General features: G+C 35.8%; 1 protein-coding gene across 1 annotated transcript in view; it reads right to left on the bottom strand.

Annotated features, from left to right (window-relative positions):
* Positions 1-17,291, bottom strand: part of Exoc4 (exocyst complex component 4) — a 689,440-nt gene that overhangs the window by 371,093 nt on the left and 301,056 nt on the right. The window contains exon 10 of the mRNA XM_069996791.1: positions 456-552. Coding sequence (XP_069852892.1) covers positions 456-552 — 97 coding nt within the window. The remainder of the gene's footprint in view (positions 1-455; positions 553-17,291) is intronic.

Raw genomic sequence — 17,291 nt, 5'->3', positions numbered from 1 at the left:
ACATGAGCATGATTGTGGTCAATAAAAACCTTATTTGCAAAAACAGGTGGCAGCCTAGATTTCTGTAGTGGAATATAGTTTGCCAACCACTAAAAAGATGAAGGAAAGAGAAAAGGTTAGGAAGAGAGTGAGCAAGAAAGTGAGTGACAGAGAGAGTGAGCAAGAGGGAGTGAGAGAAAAACAGAGAAACAACTAAGAAAGTGGGAAAGAAAGAAAATCAAATGAAAAGTATACAGAAAAGTATACTTCTGAGAACAAGTAACTACTTGTAGGGCTGACATTATCTGTTCTACTGATTAACATTGATCGTGAGGCCCTAAAAAATAAAGCAGGTTTGTTGTTGCTGTTTTTTAATGACTGGTTTCAATGCTGACTAAATTACTGGCCTTTGTACATCAATGCATTAATAATGAAAATGCTGACATTCAGTAAGGACATCATCGAATTTGACTTACCTTAATAATGGATGGAATATGATGGTAATGTTTCTGGCTCCAGGTTTGCAGACAAATTTTGTTCCTCCACCTTCAATTAAATTGTCATCAGGTCCTCCTTTTCAGAAAACAAGAAAAAAAGGGATTTAGCTCACTGAAACTCTTAAAATAAAGCAAGCCTACACACATGACGACAGTCATGCTGTCAAAAGAAACATGTTTGAGAAGCTCTCTTCAATATCTACCAAGTTCTTTTGATTAATTGTTCAAGTCTTTCTCACTCAAATAAATTAACGATTCAATAGTTCACTAAGGATGATAACTTGGAAGTCTAGGAAAAATAAATAGCCTACTCAAACCATTCAAGGTTATAACTTGGTTAAGGTTAAATTTTTTATCTCTAGTTATAAGCATCTTACAAGAACCTTTCAAGAAAGAAAGAAGTGATCTTCACAGTTGTGCCCACTTGTAGAACTGTGAGGAGAAACTTACATATTCACTATGACAATGTTTCATCATAATTAAGACCATACCAAGAACATGATACCCCACTATCTTATGTATCACTACAGAAAAAAGTCTTGCTTATTAAATTATATATGCATCTGTAAAACCTTCATCTTTCTTATTGAAAAGCTTCTACAGTTTTTAAAATAAATGACTGTTTACGATAAATTTCCCTTGGATATTCAAGATATTATTTTAAAATTCATTAAAAATTTTATAAAATTATTCAATTATGCTTTTCTGAATGGTTCTGACTGAGCATTGTCAATGTCCTTGTTTTCTGTACAGTTTCATTCTATGGCATCATGAGTCTGCATTTGTTAAAGTCATGTTCCATGTTCCAGTTTGTATTTCATTCCATGATGTATGTTAATAGCCATTCTGTAGAGTTTAATGCTTTCTTATGCCACCAGGAAACTTTTTTGTTGTTGGTATTACCAGTCCTGGGGCTTGAACTCAGGGACTGGGAACTGTCATTGAGCTTCTGTGCTCAAGGCTAGTGCTTTACCATTTGAACTACAGCCCCATTTGCAGATTTTTGGTAGTCCATTGGAGATAAGAATCTGACAGACATGCCTGTCCAGGCTGGCTTTGAACTGTGATCCTCAGATCTCAGGTTCCTTCAGTAGCTAGGATTATAGGCATAGACCAGTGGTGTCCAACCAGAAAGTATATTTGTAATGTTTGTAAATATAATATTTTCTACATTGACTGGGACCCATATGACTTCTTCAGTCTTTACTGATTAATTAAAACATCAAAGGATAATGATACAGAAAGTATCCACCAAGTTTATATACTCTGAGGCAGTAACAATACATCATGACTATGAAGGTGCACAAACACTTAGATAACACAGATTTAAGATAAATCCTAACTTCAGAGAATTTAAAATGTGAAAAAGAGTTGGGCTCTTGGTGGCTCACACCTATAATCCTAACTACTCAAAAGTTGATATCTGAGGATCTCGGTTCAAAGCCAGCCCAGGCAGGAAAGTTCGTGAGACTCTTATCTCCAATAAACCACTAGAAAACCAGAAGTGGTGCTGTGGCTCAAGTGGTAGAGCGCTCGCTTTGAGCTGAAGAGTGTAGGGACAGCGCCCAAGCCTGGAGTTCAAGCCCCACGACTGAACCCCCCCCCCAAAAAAAAAATGTGAAAAAGAGATATATAGGTTTGAACAATGAAAGAAGTATTTCTACCTCCACTTTTGTGGTTCTTTCTATTAAGATGAAAATCAATTATTGGAATCCCTGTCTTCAATCTCACTTTTGTCTACTAGGAAAGAAGAGAAAAAAAATCCACAACACAGATCACTTCTATTACTGTTATGTTAGTATTCTTTTTTTACATATCCCTTTTCTCATTTGGGACATAACTTGGTAGAAAGTGGTTAGACAGGGACATATTTGCTGCATGAATAAAAAAACAGAGAACTACTTTGGAAGACTGTTTTTAGAATTAGATGAGACAATATATATGTAAAATCCTGTGTATACTGTCAAGAAAATAACAAATATAAATAACTCTGGTAAGCAGGTGTACTTACTACATACTTGCTGATGATAATGATCTAAGAATTAAGATAACAAAAAGACAAGGTACAATTCCAAAAAGTAAAGAAGAGAGCACTAGGAATGTTACTCTACCAAAGGCTTTGCGGGGAAAACTAAAGTATGATGAGAGTATAAGAGGTAGAAACTCAGAGTAAGTTCATTTGTTCTAAGAGTTTATTAGCTACAGATGTATGATGACTGATGCATAGCTTGGGTTTAAGCTAAATATAAAATGAAGTTTGGGAAGAATTTTTTTTATAATTTTTTTTTTTTTTTACCTAGACTCTACCTCTATTTACTAAAATCCACCTACAGGAACTTTGTTCACTCTCTCAGTTCCCATAGTAAGTGTGATCTATGCTCATCAGATGGGATTTCCTCTTTAAAGACCAGATGTCAACATCCAGCTTTCTAAATGCTATCGTGTGAACACATCCCTTCTGGAATCTCCAGTTGAACAGCTTTAGGAGGTGGGCCTTTGCTATAATCACTCTCATGAATAGATTATAGCTATTATACTAGGAATATGAGGGTTACAAGCAATTGAATTTGAACCCTTCTCTTCGCCCATCCATAATGGATGGGGGTAAGGGGGAAGGACCTATCTCTTCCTTTTCTTGAATTTCCCATATTCAAGTACTATAACAAATAAATTTCTATATATTTTAAAATACTCAGCCTATGGTACTCTATTATCACAGCACAGAGTGGACTAAATAGGACTAACACAGTGAAAATATTCTTGATATACCTGTCAGAACCAAAAATAAAGACCCTGGTATAAGCTCAGAAAGTCCATGAGTCTGTACCTCTAAGATGGACTCTAGCATTTCAGTATTCTTAGTAAGAAACACAATTCACCTCTCTTTGCCTTTCTACTCTCAAGTAGCTTGGGAGCTGCTGTCATGAAGGTTAGAAACGTGCTGCTCAATCCTGAGAAGCTCATCGACTAGGCTGGAACAGCTCCTTCCTTCATTTAATAGGCACGCAGGCTAATCTCAGGTGTGGAGGCCAGGTGATGGGCACCAGAGAAAATGCTGAATGATGATGGATAGTTGGAATGGAAGGAAAACTGATGGGAGTGTTACAAATAGAATAGACTGTGTAAAGGGAGGGAAGGAATGCCCTAGCTGTATTTCTTGCTTTTAGCACAGAGAATGATTTGACAGGCTCTCCCAGATGATTGGCAAGGAGCATCAAGGCCATTTAATGGCTGGAGAAATGACAGCATGTAAGTGATCGCAAGCTAGTCCCTTCCTTCACAATTCATTTACTTATGAGAAATTAGCTTCCATTTTTATTTCTTCCTTAATTCTTTCCCACAAGGATTTCCTGTCATTGGTAATGAATATAGTCATCTTAATAAAACAGAAAAAGGAAACCATAACCTTAGAAACAAATATTCTCATAGACACAACCGTGGTACAGTGGGAGGAATCAATACGTTCTGTGCCAGATACCTGATCTGTTTATTTTTTTTTTGTAGTAATGTGATAGAATTATGTAAATTCCCTAAGCCAACACTTTCTTATTTATAAAATAAAGAGTGCAGTCAACACAAAGATCTTTGGTGATATTTAAGTGCAATAATGTACATAAAGGCACACAGTACAGGGTTTGGCATGCAATATATCTAGAATAACCTGCCAACCACTTCCTGTTTAGAATTATTTAACAAGTAAGAATCCAACGGATAAGATAGATAAAAAGATGCAGAAATGTACACAAACACAAACAAAACCCAACATATGAATACTAGCTAGTAAAAGAAAAAGGTACACATTTTTAAAAAGACCCCATTCTTTTTACTTTAGGCAGCAAAATACTACATAATTATTATTTATAAGACTAGCTTTATAACAAATGAATAAAAGATACCTTTTATTACAATTATATCATTGGGTAGTAATGTAAGTACAGTGAAAAGTTCAGAATACTAGAGAGAATTAAATAAGCTTTTCCTGTTAATTTTTTAATAAAAAATAGTCAAAAATGAAATATATAAATTCTAACATCAATACCTGTGTCAAATATTTAAATAAAGTAGAATTTGATGGTGATTTGTATAAAGCTACAAAAAGCAACATGCTCTATTAGACATTTTTCATGTGACATGGATTTAAAATGGGCTTCCAAGAAAGAAAAGAACTACTGTGTACATGGAAATTTTACATAAATGTATTGCCTCAGAACTATATAAACTGCGTGCATAGTATACAGGATTGCTGGTTTATGGGACCATATTAATAGAGTCTTTATTTGACTCCAAGACTAGTTGAATGGTCTAAAAGTAACCTGTTTTCATAGCTGTTGTCTTGATAAAGGGAGGCATTTAAATCAAGTTCTTTAAGATGTGCCTTCTTTTAAAGCCTAAATTATCAGAATGCTTACAACTGCTGCTACTACAACTACGAAACATCTAACAAGAGTCTATGTATAACAACCCTGGGCTTTGTCACTATTTCAAACATATTCTTTTCTTCAGATGGCTTACTATTATAGTAAAGTCAAACAAATAAAGAATGATAATGTTATTGTTTAACTCTAGGGTGAGAAGAAAACTCTAGACCTGAATAGAAAAGTCAGGCAACTTATTTCAAGGTACTCAAGTTATATCTAGGGTATAGTTATTAAGAATAGTGTTTGGTTCATAAATATAAACTCTTGTGCCTGAAATAATTTCCAATACTGAAGCACTTAGTATTTGTTGAATTTGTTATATGAATAAACAAATGGCCAAAGATGAAATTGAGTAACTCTTATCTGGATCAAGTTATTTGTAACTACAAATGGTGTATGAATAAACAGCAGATGTGTTTTTACATGAAGCATACTCAGTGAGATTTTACAAAGAGGCTGAAAGAATATATTGATTACAGTATCATGTGTAGAAGAAAATCTCTCAAACAGAAATAAATTAGTTATTCCCACCACAATTCAAGTTAGTGCCTTGCCAAGCATTCTCTGATCAATTACATTTTCTTCATAACTAGCTTTAATGTTGTAGTATAGTAATTAAGACAGGTGGCAAGTGTTACCCTAGGTAAGTATAAAGAAAGTAAAAGAGGAGGAAGAAAAGACTCATACTCATCTGCTATCTATCAGGAAAGTGGAATTATGTTGAATCTTTTACAGACTGTATCTCACCTAATCCTAATAATACCCGTGCAATCTTCTCATCATACAGGTGAAGGAATATACAATTGCACTAGAGGAAGAGGAGATAAAGTTTCTTGCTCACCAACAAACACATGGTAAAGTCAGTATTCAAACTTTGATCACAAAAATATTTAAGCTATATACAAAATTTACTATTTGTTTAGTATCACTTTATATTTCCAAGGAATTCAGAAGTTGAATAAAGTGATACAGATGATGGTAATATAGGAAAGCTGTAAAACAGAGAGCACTAGCCCCTGATTATATGGTAACATTACACATGAGTCAACACTAAATAATAGCAATTGACTCAGAACTAGTAAATCTGATTGAAAATGTAAGTGAAGCTCCAGAGAAGCCATATTATGTCTATATAAGTTGAATATAATGCTTGCCTTAAATATTTTTAGTTAATGCAACAATGTGATATATAATAAAATGTAAGTTCAGATATTAGGAGAATCAAGTTATTGTTCTGACTTTGATATCAGGTAATATTTAGTATCAGCTACTTAATCTTTCTGAGTATCCTATTTCCCAGTAGTAAGTGGAATGAATCACAAAGTATGCTATTGAAAAACCCTGCCATCTATGAATTTCTATTTCCTAAATTATAAAATTTCTATCAGGTAACTTTTTGTGATTTTATTTGTATTTTTCTCATAGTGCATAAAATAGTGAATTAGCACCATTATCAAATAGAAATTTGTTATGATTGTTATAATAATTGAAGTATCAGACGTAATACTTATGTTGATATCTTAAGTGACAATGAACTGTATTTTTTTGCTTTGTGGTATTAGTTATACATTAGGAAAAATAACTGTTATCATATGGGACTCACATTTTTATTTATTATTTTTTGGTTCTGGTTATGGGGCCTGAACTCTTGGCCTGGGCGCTGTCCCTCAGCTCTTCAGCTAAAGGCTAGCACTCTACCACTTGAGCCACAGCGCCACTTCTGGCTTTTTGCTTCTTGCTTATGTGGTACTGAGGAATTGAACCCAGGGCCTCAGGCATGCAAGGCAAGCACTGAGCCACCTTCCCAGCTCAAGGGACTCACATTTTTATATAATCTAATTTTAATTACTGTAGACTCCCTGTATTTATGGGAACCATCTTAAAGTCTTCCAGGATTGTCACTAGAATTCCTCACTACAGCAAACAGGAATGGTCATGGTATGATGTCACAATGTTAGTTGAAAATATTTTTCAGTTTTTCATCCAAATGTATCTGAATTTCAAGCAAGTCACTATAATCAGTGTTTTCCAAAAAAGCAATTCTGGAAAAAAAATTTTAACAGGAAAACAATTTCCTTGAAGTAACCATGTATAATGAGCAACTCAGCATTTTTGTACAAAGGAGTAGGCTCCTAGTAAAATGAACAGAAATGGTAGACATAATTAATGATCTCAAGAAAAACAATTAAGATATAAAAGGCATCTCAAAAATTATAAAACGATTATAAAATATAGAAAAATTATTTAAAAAGCCAGAAAGAAGGAAAGAAAAAACCACTATTGTTGAATTTGGAAGCCAACTTATAAACACAATAATATTCAATGGAAAAATGGGAAGCTACAGTTGTTTGATAGAGAAAATGACATTGTTCCTCTATAAAGTACCTTGCTATTAGTAGTATAAGAGAACAGACTATCAAAGATAATACATAATACATAGTTCCTAATATTGGTATTCAATAAATATTCTACTGGGCGGATCATAAATAGTGACTCAATCAAACAACAACAAAGGAACTACTTATCAACATTTTCTAAGTACATTATATAAAATTACTCTACAATCTCTTCCTGGAAAAGTACTTCTTCTTTTGTATTTATTTAAAGATTGCATATCTTTTTAACTGTTGTTTTTCAAAAGTCTAAAATATACACAAGGCTTTTTATTAAAACAGAATGCACCCAAGAATTGTCAATTTAGCTTACAAGGGAGCAAAGATGGGCAAAGGTTGCCAACAAAAAGGCTCTGAAGATATCCAACAAAGCAACATAAGCACAGATATAAATAGTCCACAAAATACAGCTTCAACACATCCATTCTTTATCTCAAGAAGCAAGCACTACCCCAGCAATGGAGAGCTAAGAAAAGGCTAGAACAATAGAAGAGAAGTGGATTAAATCCAAATACATCCAGTAAGAATTTATTAAGCATCAACTGAATACAGGTGCTGTAATAGGTCCTAGCGATAATGAAAATATTGCCCTTTTATAGGTAAGTCCATAAACTTGGAGTGAACTTCATGTTTCTAGTTTGTTCATAGTCTCATCAAATCCACCAGTGACTTGTTAGTTTACACTTCAAAATGAAAATAATCCCAGTACTCTTCCCAGCCTTGCTATTTTGCCCTTTTAAACCTCAATCTTCTCTCTCCTGTGTCCTGGTCTTCTTTATTCACCTCTCTGTGTACATCTTTCCCCTCTCTCAGTCAAATCTCAAAATAAATGCCTGAGCCAGGCGCCAGTGGTTCATGCCTAGCTACTCAGGAAGCTGAGATCTGAGGATCGAGGTTCAAACCCAGCCTAGGCAGGAAAGTCTGTGAGACTTATCTCCAATAAACCACTAGAAAACCAGAAGTGGCGCTGTGGCTCAAGTGGTAGAGCACTCAGCTGAAGCTGAAGAGCTGAGGGACAGTGCCCAAGCCTAGAGTTCAAGCCCCAAGACCGACAAAAAATAAATTTTTTTTAAATGCCCGAATAATATAAATGCCTTGTAATCTGGTTACTCTTCCAGAATGTTCCATGGCTTCCCTTCTTTCTTAGTGTTTAAAACAGTCTATGTTGAATGTTATTAATTATTCTTTTAAAAAATGTTAAGATGACATACCTTGTGGGGAAACACCAAATATTAGGCATTTAATAGTTGTTATTATCTAGCCTTCTTTATGGCAGCATTATAATAGGTGCTGAGAAATAAGAACGATCACAAAGACACAGGATTGGCCCTCATGGAGGTTTCTATATTGTGAGGTATTTATATAGTGCAAATGACATTAATAACCATGTAAATAAATATGTAATTGCAAATTATCCTCTCTGTTATTAAAGATAAGAGTAGCAGGAGAGACTCTGACACACATATATTATTTAAGAATGGCCTGTATAGTATCTATTAGGGTCCAATGGCTCAAGGGAAGAGAAAAATCTCTCTTTAGGAAGTGATATTTACAAGGAGATTTAAGGGATGAGTTAGGAGTAAGGAAAAATATCTTTTGTCAAAGCCATGGGTATATTTGTGTTTCTGTTTTCGGCAACTGGGGACTGAACTCAGTGCCTTCAATATGCTAGACAACTGTTCTACCACTTGAGCTACAATCCCAACCTTTTGTTTTTATTTAGTTTTTAACTTTTGTTTTATTTTCACTTCTTTCATTTTATTCTATACCCAATTATTTTAACATGCAGTTAATATTATATAATGTGCATCATCTAATAATCACAAATCTATTCATACATATAGAGAGATGTATGTGTGTATAATTGTCTTCATTTATTATATATATGCAATAGATATCTTAGAATTTATTTCTTAAAGTAGTTTAACTTCAGAATTCTTAGAATTAATTTCTTAAAGTAGTTTAACTTCAGAATTAAATAGCAGGTGAAGAAAATCCTATATGCCTTTTCTTTCTGATTTGCCTGGCTTGTCCACTATAAACATCTCCCACCTGAATGGTACATATTTTACGACTGATTCAAAAAATAACTTTTTGCAATGATGGCAGAAGTGGCACTGTGGCACAAGTGGTAGAGTGCTAGCTTTGAGCAAAAAAAGCTCAGGGATAGAGCCAAGGCCAAGAGTTCAAGCCCCAGGACCAGCCAAAAATTTTTTTTTTGTTTTATGGTGTTTTTGAGATAGCATCTCCATAACTTTGTCTGAGCTGATAGCAAATTCATGGTGTTTCTGTGAAGGACTCACTTTTAGAGTAGCTGTGATTGTAGGTATACACTACTATCAGGCAAAGTAAAACAGTTGTTCACTGTTCTATCTCTGTTACTGGGTCTCTGTTTCATCTCTCTGTGTGTGTGTGTGTGTGTGTGTGTGTGTGTGTGTGTGTGTGTGTGTGTGTGTGTGTGTGTGTGTGTGTGTGTGTGTGTGTGTGTGTGTGTGTGTGTGTGTGTGTGTGTGTGTGTGTGTGTGTGTGTGTGTGTGTGTGTGTGTGTGTGTGTGTGTGTGTTTCTCTCCACTCTCTCTCTCCACTCCCCTCTTTACCTTCACAGCTGCCCCTCCACCAGTCCTCAAACATGGAGCTGAACTCAAGACCTTAGGAGAAAAGTAGTCAGCTACTTCAGCTATTTGTCAGCTCTCTGGTCACATTAAAGTCATGGTAAAGACTGCAGTGTGGAAGACAAGATGAGTGAGAAAGAAGACTGAATACAGAGGAAAGTAGAAAATCCAATCACAACCTATGGGTCATATATATAAATAATATATATTATATATATAACAGTATGTGTGTGTGTGTGTGTGTGTGTGTGTGTGTGAGAGAGAGAGAGAGAGAGAGAGAGAGAGAGAGACAATAGTGCTGTCCTTGGGCTTGAACTCAGGGTAAGGGTGCTGTCCCTGAGCTTTCTTTGCTCTAGAGTATTGTTCTAACATGAGTCTCAGTTCCACTTCTGGTTTTTATTTGGTAGTCTATTGGAGAAGAGTCACATGGACTTCTTGTCTGGGCTGGCATCAAACCAAGTTTTTCAAATCTCAGCTTCCTGAGTAGCTAGGATTGCAAAGCATGAGCCACCAGTGCCCAGTAATTTTTTTAAACCTTAATCCAATAGAAACCTTTTTGAGCAAGAGAAAGCCATGAACTAATAAAAGCCTAAAGAGATCACAGAGTAATCTCTGGCTGAATGGTCTCTTAATTTGCATTCTGATAAAAGGGCTTGCTTCAAAAAGCCTCTCCTATCTTTACCTTAGTGAGTTCTTCAGAATATCTCCTTTACTTCTCATCACTGAACAGCAAAGAATGTGCAGCAGCTTCTGGGACAACCATCAAACAAGGTAATGGGACAAGGAAATAACGCCTAACATTTCTAATTATACCTGTCTATGTGTAGTTACATGAAGAACAAAAGGAAGTGCTTCACAAACTGAAAAGCAGATAATTATAAAGCAATGTGAACAAGGCTTAAAAAAGACTAAAAGGACAGAAAATTGAAGCAGCATCCACATCCTCACTTTACAGGTAAAGCAATTTCGTGAACTGTAACCACTGGTATAGGCTGGCTAATTTTTAGCTCTCGGCCTTCTGAGAGGAGAGGAATTCTTCTTATTCACAGAATTTACTGATTGTTGTCATACAAATACTCTCTATCATGGCTAATTCTAATCCACTGTCATTATGTCATTAATCACTGAGAGATATGGCAATGGGCTGTGGCAAGTCAGTCAAGCCTGGTCTGGAGAACCTGTAAATTTTGTCACAATTCTCATCTAACTTGAACAACACTGAGCAAAAAGCACACGTAGGGCAATGATACCAGTTCTTCAAATTTAGGCATTGCCCATTATGGTTCTCATTATGTTTTATAGCTACATACTTGTATTTATGTATCAATGGAAAAATTGTAGCCAGGGCCAGGTACCTCATGCAACACAAGAAGCTCTGTTAGGACACTCAGTTCACATCATCTAATGGGTTCAATGAAACAGAATTGCTTAGTTACAGCCAGCAAGCAATGGTCTCAAAAGCATTCTAAGTGAAGTGTTCACTTGACTTTACATGTGTTTATAGCACTTCTTCATACACAGCAAGTTGAAGGCAAGTCAACACAACTGGTTACAAGTTATAATTAGTGGAAAGATTTAAATTCTGGCATTGGGATAAATTACTCTATGGTTGATCTAGCTAAGCTCATGTACCTTCTATTTTATTAATATTTTTCATATTGATTTCAGTTTCTTTAAAACAATTAAACTTGTTTGCTGCCCCCTCTTTCCCAGGAAGGAGACCATCATAAAGGTAGCTCTTTTTTTTTTTTTTTTAAATCTCCTATCATAGTTGAATGGTCACACCAAACATTTCTAATACCATTCAGGAGATAATAAACACAATAAATATAAAACTATACTAAGGAAGAGCAGTATTGTTTATTACCATAAATATAAATGGACCGACCAGACAAATGGTTAGCTTGGATACTGTACCACTAAGGAATATTAAGATATTCATTAGATTCAAGATACATTAGATTCAAATGTATTTCTGCTAGTGGCTCACGCCTGTAATCCTAGCTATTCAGGAGGCTGAGATCTGAGGATCCAGGTTCAAAGCCAACCCAGGCAAGAAAGTTCGTGAGACTCTTATCTCCAATAAATTACCAGAAAACCAGAAGTGGCACTGTGGCTCAAGTGGTAGAATGCTTGCCTTGAGCTGAAGAGTTGAGGGACAGCACACAGGCCCACCAAGCCCCACAACCGACAAAAAAGAACCCCCAAAAAACTCAGATTAAAGTGCTTCCCACTTATCTTAAAACAAGAAGCTAGCTTAAAGCAAACTCATAGGAAAATTCTACAAAATCCCAAACACCTTCATGTTGAAGTATATTATACTTTTTAACAAAACCTTTAAAAATTTTTAAAGCAAATCTAACTCCATTTATAACTTTTAAAAGCCAACATAATACAACTTAAAAAGCACTTAATGATGTCAACTGTTGCTGGTGTGCTTTCCCTAAAGCTCAGCAAATACTAAATTCAATCCTCAAAGCCATGTTTGTTTGCTTTTGTAAAATCTCTTCTTTTACTCAAGTTGTTTATGAGGTTCCATCTGATGTCAGTCTGTGAAGAGAAGATTTGAAAATGCACCATTGTAGCAAGCACTAAATGCAAATGTGTTTGTTATAATAATCTGAATTTCTAACTGTTTATGCTTCTTATGAGAAGTTCATAAAATGAATGCAGCTTCTGATCTTCGTTAAGCACAACAGGCAAAAATATTAGAATGATCAGAGAATGTTGTGGTCATACAATTTCACTCAGATCTCTCTTTATGTGTAACTCAAGGGGATCTGGAAGATGTCTTCTGGCACCCTACAATTATTTATTTACTAAATTTCTGAGCTAGATGTCAGGCAATGAATTTAAATATTGTTATGCAGTGATACATAGGTACAATAATACTGTCTTTTGATACTGCCCAATTCCTTTTTACTCCCAATACTCTGTTGTCTACGATCCAACACCATATGCATTGAAATAAGTTGTTCTTCAATGTTTCAAAACCTGATTTATTAGTTGTTCACATTCCATCTGCCTCAGAAAACACCAATTTGCCTTTACTTTCACTGGTTGCCCAAAAGGTTGAGGTCCAAATTTTTTTCACTTTATCATTTGATCAGCTTGTCAAGACACATGTGTTAAGTTCTCCTCTCAACTACAGAAACAACCTGAAATTCATGCCTTTTTTTTTTTTTTTTAAGGATCAGGCCTGCAAGACAGAGACTTGATTAATGCATTTGTCATCTTTCATATTTTCTAGTGTCTCAAAGAATTGGTCTTAAGAAACACTTGCCAAAACATTATAAACAACACCAAAACCAATGGTGCTTGATAAGAGTGAGAAAAAAAAATTACTCTGCTACTAACAAATACATTGTACAATACAGCTAGGGAAAAAATGAAACAATTCTAGGTAAGTAAACAGAAGTTGAAGAAAGTAAACAGAAATAACAGCTGATAAAAACAATATGAGGGAATGGGAAGCTCAAAGGAGAACACAAAGAAAACAGAAGAAGCATGAACAAAAATCTAATGATGTGTGAATGAAAAGTAGCAGTATGACCACAAGTTCATTGTTCTAGCCTAGCATCAGCCCCTAACATTAATATAAACACATAATCCCAGCTTCATGAGGAGTTCCAAGAGATTCAATTCCTCAAGTTTGAAGCTCTCTCAAGTTAAAGTAATTGTTATGAGTTTATATGACATTGCATTTGAGGTTTCAGATTATCTTTGGTAAAGCACAAATGGTAAATTCTGTATCAGTCTAATCAAGCATTACAAAACTATTTTGTGTATAGAACAAGGAAAGAAAATTAGTCTAAAATAGGATGCCTTACTCTCAAGGACTTGATAGTGATAGAAATAGAAATAAAAAATTATATCCTCAAATGTTAAAGATAAAAATTAGCAAAAAAAGAGAACTGTGTAGAAATTTATTTGGTAGTAAATGATAAAAAATTACATATTAAGCTGGGTGCTGGTGGCTCACACCTGTAATCCTAGCTCCTCAGGAGGCTGAGATCTGAGAATCATGGGTCAAAGCCAGCCCACGCAGAAAAGTCCATGAGACTCTTATTGCCAATAAACCACTAGAAAAGCGGAAGTGGCACAAGCGGTAGAGCACTTGCTTTGAGCTAAAGAGCACAGGGACAGCACAGGGACAATGCCCAAGACCCACAACTGACCAAAAAAAATTACATATTAAATATATTATTAATTCCTAAAACGTAGCGATTTATTTCCACTGTGGAACAGAATTAACTGGGGTAGAAATATATAATCAATATAGGTTTGGAGTTTATTTTTTAGGTGAATACAACTCCACAATACATATTAAAGGCTAAAGTACCATCCTCCTATCCTCTCTAACACTAACACACACACACACACACACACACACACACACACGTTGTTTTTGTTTTTGTTTTTACACACGGAAGAAAGGTGCTCATTTTCCATTTCCCATTGGTGGGCAAAACACTCCTTCTTAAAGCAGGGTTTTCTTAAGAGTGCTGCTCATGCAAAGGTACAGACTATGCCTGTTAAGAAGAAAGGCCGGGCTGAAGCCCAAATATCTGATTCCCTAGACTTGACCCTGCCATATGGAATTCCTCAGCCTGTTCATCCATAATCTCTTTGAGATGGGTTTGTTTCCCTTCTCATCATGGCTGCTTTGTTTAGTCTGAAATTCAATCACAGATGAATTAGGCTTTAGGAAACATTCCCATTCTAGCTCTGTAGTCACATCAGACACCCTAGACCCTGTGTTAATTTCGTTACAGCTTTTAGTTCTCACATTTCAATGCAAAAATCACTTCTCCCTGGAGAATGCCACTGATATTGGCAAGAAAGCACAAGGGGCTGCCACACGACTCAATCGCCAATAACAACTAGGAAACTCAAGCCTCAGCAGACATTAGTAATCACGGGAAAACAGCCAGAACTTTAATCACAATTCTTTCAAAATCAGCCAGGGATTTCGAAATGCTGTTATTCTAGGATATGACCCTAATACAGTGCTTAATCAAAGCCATTGCCAGTGTAAGAACAACCTGCAGACTTTAATGAAAACCAATTTCATGAGAGTCCCTGTGTCAGCAGCATGCTGCACCCAGTTTTAAAAAAGCTCCAAACACTCTAAAATAAATAAATGCTATAGCTACAAATCTGTTTCTGAATCTATGTGCCACACCTCTATATTTGGGACAGTGTATTTATGTAAACACACAGGCACACCCACATAATTATTTTGCCTACATACATATATTTTCAGGCATGCCGTCATACAACCAAGGTTATATTGTCAACCAAAGTACTAGAAAATGTGAACCTGTAAAACTGGTGGCCAGCTGGGTGGGCAGGTGTGGATCTGCATTAGACTGCTCCCATGCTCCAGACATGGTCTGGAGGCTCTCTTCAAAACAGAGATTTGAGGCAGAGTATTTTCAATGCCAAGGCTCTGCCTGCCATAGACACGAGTGCCAGATGTTCAGGCAGCTTGACAGAATGCTGCCACCAGCTCTGTTTTTAGGCAATGACCTGAAGAAATGGCAAAAGCAGTAACAAGCTCCCAAAATACAGTAGCTTTCTCAGGTGATTTCATAGAGAGAACACTAAATGTATTCTATATCAGGAAGGAGAGAAAAGAGAGCAAATGACTGCTAACCCATCTTGTCTACTCTTTAACACTTCTAGAGCTTTCCTCTTCTCCCCTCTAGGACAGAAGTAGAAAGCAGCACTAGGTAGAGAAACATGGGAAGAACAAGACAGAGAGCAAGAGAGAGAGAGAGGCGGACAGAGGGACAGAAGAAAGCAGCATTAGATAGAGACATGGAGAGAACAAGAGAGAGAGAGAGAGAGAGAGAGAGAGAATGAGAGAGAGAGAGAATGAGAGAGAGAGAGAATGAGAGAGAGAGAGAATGAGAGAGAGAGAGAGAGAGAGACTGTACCAAAATGTTTTGTTCAATTTTATATAAAAGAATGTGAAGAGATGTGTTAGATACACAATTCAAAGTGTTTAACAATTTGATTCACAATTTACAATTTAATTCAAAGTAACTTATATTGTCGATTAGAATTACAATGAATTAACTTTTGATTTTTCAAGATTATATATAGATATGTACATATACATACATAAGTATGTCTATATATACCTATATACACACCCATATATATGTATATATACATATATATACATATGTACATACACTTACATACACTTATAGATATGTACATATACATACATAAGTATGTCTATATATACCTATATACACACCCATATATATGTATATATACATATATATACATATGTACATACACTTACATACTTTGTGTGTGTGTGTGTGTGTGTGAAGCCTTCAAAGATCTTCAGATTACTTTACGTAACCAGATATTTCACTAGATCTTTTTATAAGGTGAGAAATTCCTTGAAATAGAAATAACATAAAAATGCTCAATAGGAAATTACTCAATACCTTGCTCATGTAACTGTAACCCCTCTGTACAGCATTTTTACAATAAAAAACATACACAAAATAACATGACTAGGGACTGGGAAGGTGGCTCAGTGGTAGAGTGTTTGCCTCACATGCATGAGGCCCTGGGTTCTGTTCCTCAGCACCACATAAGCAGAAAAAGCTGGAAGTGGTGCTGTGGCTAAAGAGCTGAGGGACAGCGCCCAGGCCCAGAGTTCAAGCCCCAAGACTGACAAAGAGAAAAGAAAAGAAAAGAAAAGAAAAGAACATGACTATCAAAAAGTATCTCAAACATGCATTTGTATGAACTAAACTGAATCGGAGACTTTTATTTTACTGAAGAAAACAGGCCTGAATAAATAATACCTCACTATGATACTGCTAAAGTGTCTAAACTGCCCCAACCAGACAAATAAAGGCCAGGCAAGCACTGGATGAGAGAAACAAGGAGACAAAAGGGAAAGAAAGTAACTGCCAAAGACTTGAATGGATGGTTAATAGTTTAAAACAAACAAGAATACTCTAGTCATGGACCTTTGTAGCTTCTTTTTTGTTGTTGTTGGTTGTGTGGCTTGAACTCTGGGCCTGGGTGCTGTCCCTCAGCTCTTCAGCTCAAGGCTTGAGTCACAGTTCTACTTCTGGTTTTCTGGTGGGTTATTGGAGATAAGAGTCTCATGGACTTTTCTGCCTGGCTGGCTTTGAACCACAATCCTCAGATCTCAGCCTCCTGAGTAAGTAGGAGGTGTGAGCTACTGGTACCTAGCTGGGTAGTTTCTCCTATCTGCTTTTTAATATTGCAGTATGATATTTTGATAAAATTATGTCAACTTAGATATAAATTTTTACATTGTTGAATAAGAATCATACCATTCCCATAGCTCATCAGACAAAATAAATGAAATAATAAATCAAAGGTATGCTA

This window comes from Dipodomys merriami, unplaced genomic scaffold (assembly GCF_024711535.1).
Source record: "Dipodomys merriami isolate MVZ:Mamm:240054 unplaced genomic scaffold, mDipMer1.0.p SCAF_5, whole genome shotgun sequence".
Lineage (NCBI taxonomy): Eukaryota > Metazoa > Chordata > Mammalia > Rodentia > Heteromyidae > Dipodomys > Dipodomys merriami.
Note: the sequence above shows the minus strand (reverse complement) of the source record. Positions and strands in the feature narration are given on the sequence as shown.